The following is a 6,713-nucleotide window of genomic DNA, read 5'->3' as shown; positions in this document are numbered from 1 at the left end:
GCTTCCTGGCCACCAGCTCTCAGTCCCTCTCTTTCCATGAATCTAGAGTCCTCAGCTGCTCCCTCTCTCCATGTCCCCATCTCTGCCTCCATCTCTAATGTCGCAGCTTCTCTGGATAAGGTCCCGCATTCCGCTTGCGCTCTTCTCCCTTGATGGTCCTAGAGTCCTGCTGCGTATATTTTCAATCACAACAACAAAAAAGACAATAAAACCCTGGCGGCATCACAGGTTAAGCACTGGATTGTGAACCACAAGGTTGGTAGTTCAAACTCACCAGTGGCACTGAGGGAGAAAGGTGCTCCTATAAACATCTGCAGTCTCTGGAGCCCTCAAGAGCAGTTCCACTCTATCCTACCAGGTGCTATGAGTTGAAATGAATTTGACGACATCATTGGGTTTGGTGTTTTGTTTATGGTAACAGAGTGTTTAACAAACATTGCCCTTGACTCTGTTGGGCATCTATTCCTGCCCTGAAGTCATTCTAACCCAGGAAGATTGCAGTGCGGATTTCTGGAAATGTCACTTCTAGAACCATTTCCTGGGTCTTTCCTTCTTCCTTCATTCAGCAGGTCTTTGTTAAGCCGTTTCTGGGTGAGGGAAGAAGGGTGAGGCAATGACAAATAATGTCTTCCAGCCTGGAGTGTAATGGTGGAGCTCGAGTGCAGGCAGGTGATGATGGGAGGAGACGTGAGCTGTAGAGACATGCTGCCAGGGCTCTCCAGTGCTCCCCAGGGCTGCTGTGTGCACAGAGCGTCTTGTTACTCCTCAGTGCTCCCCAGTGCTCCCCAGGGCTGCGGTGTTCACAGAGCTCCTTGTTACTCCCCGGTGCTCCCCAGTGCTGCAGTGTACAGAGAGTGTCTTGTTACTCCTTGGTGCTCCTCAGTGCTCCCCAGGGCTGCAGTGTACACAGAGCTCCTTGTTACTCCCTGATGCTTCCCAGTGCTCCCCAGGGCTGCAGTGTACAGAGTGTCTTGTTACTCTCTGGTGCTCCCCAGTGCTCCCCAGGGCTGCGGTGTGCAGAGTAACGTGCAGAGAACTCCTTGTTACTCCCTGATGCTCCCCAGTGCTCCCCAGGGCTGTGGTGTGCAGAGAATTCCTTGTTACTCCCTGGTGCTCCTCAGTGCTCCCCAGGGCTGCAGTGTACACAGAGCTCCTTGTTACTCCCTGATGCTCCCCAGTGCTCCCCAGGGCTGCAGTGTACAGAGAGTGTCTTGTTACTCTCTGATGCTCCCCCGTGCTGTGGTGTGCAGAGAGCTCCTTGTTACTCCCTGGTGCTCCCCAGTGCTCCCCAGGGCTGCGGTGTGCAGAGAACTCCTTGTTACTCCCAGATGCTCTCCAGTGCTCCCCAGGGATGTGGTGTACACAGAGCTCCTTGTTACTCCCTGATGCTCCCCAGGGCTGCGGTGTGCAGAGAGATCCTTGTTACTCCTCAATGCTCCTCAATGCTCCCCAGGGCTGTGGTGTGCAGAGAGCTCCTTGTTACTCCCCAGTACTCCCCAGGTGTTCCCCAGGGCTGTGATGTGCAGAGCTCCTTGAGGTCAGCAGTTCAGTCCCACCAGCCGGTCTCGGGGTCTCTATGAGTCAGAACCGACACGACAGCACACAGCAGGAACAGCAGCCAGCAAGCCTTGGTGTTCCTTCGCTCATAGCTGGGTCCTCAGGCGGGGTCTTTCTTCCCTCAGTGTGTCTGTCTCTTGGAGAGGTGACTAGGCGTAGAGACCACCCTACATCTTCAGTGGACACAGCCCAAGAAGCTCTCCTTTTCCAAATTCGTGCCTATTTACTGGGACTGTTTTAAAGTGCCACTGAGCTGTTTCTAATTTAGAACGAGTCTGTATAGGGTTTCTCACTAGTGCCTAGTGGGTTTGAACCACTGACCTTGTGCTTATCCTATAGTGCCACACCAGGACACCATATACACAGTGGTTAGGGCTTTCGTATCTTATGAGAGGACACATTTTAATCGATACCAGAAGCTAAAGTATGTCTAGTGAGAACTGGGAAGACACTATAAACACATATTTGACAAGGTTCTTCCTTCCACCTGTGAGAGTCATTATTCTGAATTGCTGTGGTCTTTTAGCAACGATTGGCCCAGATGCTGTTCTGGGGACAGCAAGGTGTGGCCAAGAACCCGGAGGCAGCGATTGAGTGGTACGCCAAGGGTGCGCTGGAGACCGAGGACCCTGCGTTAATATATGACTACGCCATTGTGTTATTCAAGGTAAGACTCCCTTAGTTGGTGCTGGAATTGTTCAGTTCTGATCTGACTTCCTGAGCAGTGTGCTGTAGGCAGGCAGGCAAATAGGCAGTCTATAATTTCAAAAACATAGTTCATGCTCTATCACTCTTGATGGATTGGATAGTTGCTAAGAAGGCATAGTCAGATGTATGTCCCCAGAATCGTTTTTAATCATTGTTCCTGAGCGTGGCTCCTGTATTCTTCCTGCTGTTGAAAGAAGTTTGCATTCTGGAAGAGACATCACATCTGGATTGGTTCTGGGATGTTGTCATCCCCCAAAGACGCTGCAAGTTCCCCCACCACTGACAGAGTCTCTATCAAAGCACCTCTTAAAGTAGATGCTTGGGCTGGGCCCCAACACTGTTGTTGATCAAGATCAAAGTAAAAGATCTTGGTTGCATGAATCCCCGAAACTATTGCCCTGAGATCATCTTGAACTTTAAACCTTAAAACTATCCCCTCAAATCTTCTTTGAACCAAAAAGAAATCGCTTATCTCAATTGGTAAGTATGTCTGCTTGGAGCACTGTCCTCTTTTAAAGCATTGCCTAAGGAGATAAATTGACAATGGCAATTCCAGAGGCTAGGTGGGAAGCTGAGGGGGCAGTGAGTTTCTGTGAATGGTGAGGTGATAATTTGGAAACATAGTGAGACTGGTAGGTAGCACACCTTGAAGAGTGTACGCAGTATCACGGAACTGTAGGAATGGTTGAAGCGGTGTCTCTTTGATGTGATACGTTGCCAAAATATCAAAGATCTTGGTTGAAGCCAATGAGAGAATTAGTAAAGGCTGGCAAGATCTTTGACCCAGGAGACAGAGGATGGGACTTAAAGTCCTACCTGTGCACCATCAGCTGGGTATCCTTGGAGCCATCTGCTCTTTTACAGCAGTGGTCGTGGCCTCAGATTAAATGAGGTAACATCAACACATGGGCTTTGACAACTACAAAAGGCTACACTTTGTGCAAAATGGTGGCCATTCATCCTTACTGAATGGGCAGTCCTATTGTGTACTTCATATGCATTAGCTCCACAGGAGCGAGGTGCCTTAGTGAATTATGGTCCCTACTTATGTAAATGGAAACAGAGCTACAGGCAGGCTTTGTAACTTGCCCAAGGTCGCACAACTGATAAATATCAGACCTGTGATCCAGGCAGTCTGGCTTCAGGATCTAGTCGCTTCACCCCAAAACACCCAACCCATTTGCCAAGGTATCGATTCCTACTCACAGTGACCCTATGTGGGATTTCCAAGACTGAAACTCTTTATGGGAGCAGAAAGCCTCCTCTCTCTCCTGTGGAGTGGTTTGTGGATTCAAATCGCTGATCTTGCAGTTCATAGCCCAAGGTGTAACCTACTCTGTGCTACCAGGGAAGCACAGAGGTGTAAATTCACCAGTCTCAGAAAAGGAAAATTCTGTTGGCTCTAGGACTCTTGTGTGTGATTCTTACTCTGGTGGTTAGGTGCCTGTCCTCTCCACTGATCATCTCGGTCCCCTGCCTTCTCTATTATCCTAAGATGAAGAACGACCCCCTCAATTGCCATTGATTTGAAAAGGGCTCATGTAGTCCCTCTAGGACGAAATGGAACTGCCCCATAGGATTTCCAAGACTGAAATCTATTTTAAACTTTTTATTGTGACTTTAGTGAAGCTTTATAGAGCAGATCATCGGTTTTACATTCAACAAATCATATACTTTGCTTCATTCAATGATTGCGATCCCCTCCATGGAACAATGGTCCTGATTTCCATTCCGACTTCCTTCCCAACCCTTCTGGGCTTTGTCCTTGGGTAAACGTTGCCCTTCTGATCTTAACTGGATGACCATTCCATGGTGAGCGTATCTTATTAGCATTGTAGTCCCCTATATACCTCTCTACTGCTTGACTGAAACTTGGGCCACAAGAGTGAGATCTGTTTCAGACCCAAAGGATGGTTGAGGGCCATAGTCTTGGGTTCCTTCAGGCTCTTTCTGACCATTAAGCCCAGACTTTGTTTTTGAGTTTTGTTTCACATTTTCTCCTACTCTATTTGGGACCTTCTAATGTGATTCCTTTCAGAACAGTTAGTTGATAGTGGCAGCAGACATCATCTAATGCTTCTATTCTCAGACTTGTGGAGACTGATGTTCACATGTTCCATTAGTCGTTGGACTAACTGATTCTAAGCATTTTCAGTTTTCATCACTCTTCTTTCTTCTGCACATGGAGAGACCAATAGTTGCACCTTAGATGGCTGTTCACGAACTTTTAAGATCCCCGTATAATATAGAACATTGTCTTTATGGACTATGTTATGCCAGTTGGCCATGGTGTCCCCTGAGACTATGGTTCTGAACCCCAGACGCAGCAATTCATTGCCCCAAGGTGTTGGGTAATGTCTAAGAAGTTTTCATCATTTTGCCCACTGTATGCTCCACCAGGGAGTCCTGGTGTGGTTCTGTAGTATAAACACTGGGCTGCTAACCATGAAGTCAGTGGTTCAAACCCACCAGCCGCTTCTCAGAAACTCTGTACAGGGTCATTATGAGTTGGAACTATCTCCTCAGCACTTAACAACAACATGCTCCACCACATTTATAGGTATGTTTTCAGCAAAAGCAAATATCCATGCACAAATATGCTCTGTCAGACCCTTATAATTTGTGGGTCTATTCTCTCTCCCTCCCATTCAGCCTGTGCATGTGTCCATGGATCCACCCAGAGATCACTGTGATTGCAGGCTGTATGTATATGTCATAGTATTGATTTCTGTCCTCTATAACACATGCATTTCTTCCCGTGTCTTCATCATTCTGCCAGCCTGCCTCTCATTACCTTCTCTGTCACCTGAGTTAATACGTGTCTACCCTGTACCTGGTGTGGCACTGTGGGTTAATGTGCTAGACTGCAAGGCTGGTTTGAACCGAACCACAAGGTCAGTGGTTCAAGCTCACCAGTCGCTCCTTGGAAACCCTATACAAGGTTGCTATAGGTCCAAACCAACTCGATGGTCCTCAACAACAGCAACAACCCTCTAACCAGTGAATGACTCTCCCTTCTGTCCCATCCCTGGTAACCATCAAAGAATGGTGTCTCTTTTAGCATGGAAATGTTTTCTTGACTTTTTACAATAATTGTTGTTGTTAAGTGCCATCGAGTCGATTCCAACCCATAGCGACCCTGCATAGGATTTCCAAGGAGAAGCTGGTGAGCTTGAACTACCAACTTTGCAGTTCAAATGACTTTGCAGTCTGATGTATTAGCCCCACAGCGCCACACCAGGACTCTCATACAATATTTGTCGTTTCAATTCCACTCAGCATAATGGCCTCCAGGTTCATCCATAGTGTGAAGTGTTTCACAGATTCATCATTTTTCTTCATTGTGGCATAGTATTTCTTTTCTTTTTAACGTTTTATTGGGAACTGAGTGAAGCTTTACAGAGCAGATCATCAGTGTTACAGTTAACAGATCACATACTTAGCTTCATTACAATGATTGCATTTCCTTCCCTGTACCAACAGTTCACAGTGTTTACCTCTCGTCACGTTAATATTACATTCCCTGTGTCTCCCACTATCTTCATCTTTCCTCCTCCTTCTTGTTGTATGTTCCCTGCCGTGCCACCTATGTTGACATGTGTCTACTCTCTATCCCGTGTATAAGTTTCTCTCCCTCAACACCCATAACTATCATCAATTCTTTTTTTTTTTTTTTTACTTTCAACCAATCATAAGCTTTGTTGCATTTCATTGATTACACTGTGGTAGCATAGTGGTTATGAATCAGGCTGCGAACCTCAAGGTCAGCAGTGCAAAACTACCAGCTGTTCCATGGGAGAAAGATGAGGCTTTCTGCTCTTGGAAACCCTGTACAGGGTCGCTGTGAGTCAGAACCAACTCCACGGCACATAACCAACCAACCAACCCCGTAACAAGAGTTACCCTACTTCCCTGCTTCCATGGTTTGGCTTCCCTTTTACATCTTATTTTTCACAAATTAACAAAGCAAAAATATTTGACATGCATATACAAAACCCACAGCACCACACCAGGACTCCGCTGTGGGTTAATGCGCCAGACTCCAAGGCTGTTTAACTGCAAGGAGCGGAAAGCTTCATCTCTGTCACACAGAGGGCCTGGTGGATTCGAGCTGCTGATCGTGGGGTTCACAGCCAGATTCTTAACCACTATACTACCAGGCCTTCCACCTTCAAGATGGCGGATCGGGTAGAAGTGTAGTGAGGAGCTCGGTCAACAACAACACAGAATACTGGGCCAAGAGGACTCATGAGATGGTGTTGGAACTCTGGAACAAATATAAAGGTATGTTTGGAGGATCGGAGGGTTTATAGCTGGGGAATTTGCAGGAGAATCCAGAAATCCATTATTTTCTGGATCAAGACACTCAGCTGTTCCAGGAGCCGCCATCTTGGGAGAGCGTATCTTGATTGTATCAGGATTGATAGGATTAGGAGAGAACATCTTGA

General features: G+C 47.0%; 1 protein-coding gene across 1 annotated transcript in view; it reads left to right on the top strand.

Annotated features, from left to right (window-relative positions):
* The window catches only part of SEL1L3 (sel-1 suppressor of lin-12-like 3 (C. elegans)), a 179,256-nt gene that overhangs the window by 112,707 nt on the left and 59,836 nt on the right, over window positions 1-6,713 (top strand). Inside the window, exon 13 of the mRNA XM_006866302.1 lies at window positions 2,084-2,224. Within this exon, the coding sequence (XP_006866364.1) occupies window positions 2,084-2,224 (141 nt within the window). The remainder of the gene's footprint in view (window positions 1-2,083; window positions 2,225-6,713) is intronic.

The sequence above is a fragment of the Chrysochloris asiatica genome, unplaced genomic scaffold (genome assembly GCF_000296735.1).
Source record: "Chrysochloris asiatica unplaced genomic scaffold, ChrAsi1.0 scaffold00089, whole genome shotgun sequence".
Lineage (NCBI taxonomy): Eukaryota > Metazoa > Chordata > Mammalia > Afrosoricida > Chrysochloridae > Chrysochloris > Chrysochloris asiatica.
The sequence above is the reverse complement of the archived record's forward strand: the minus strand, read 5'-3'. Positions and strand labels throughout refer to the sequence as shown.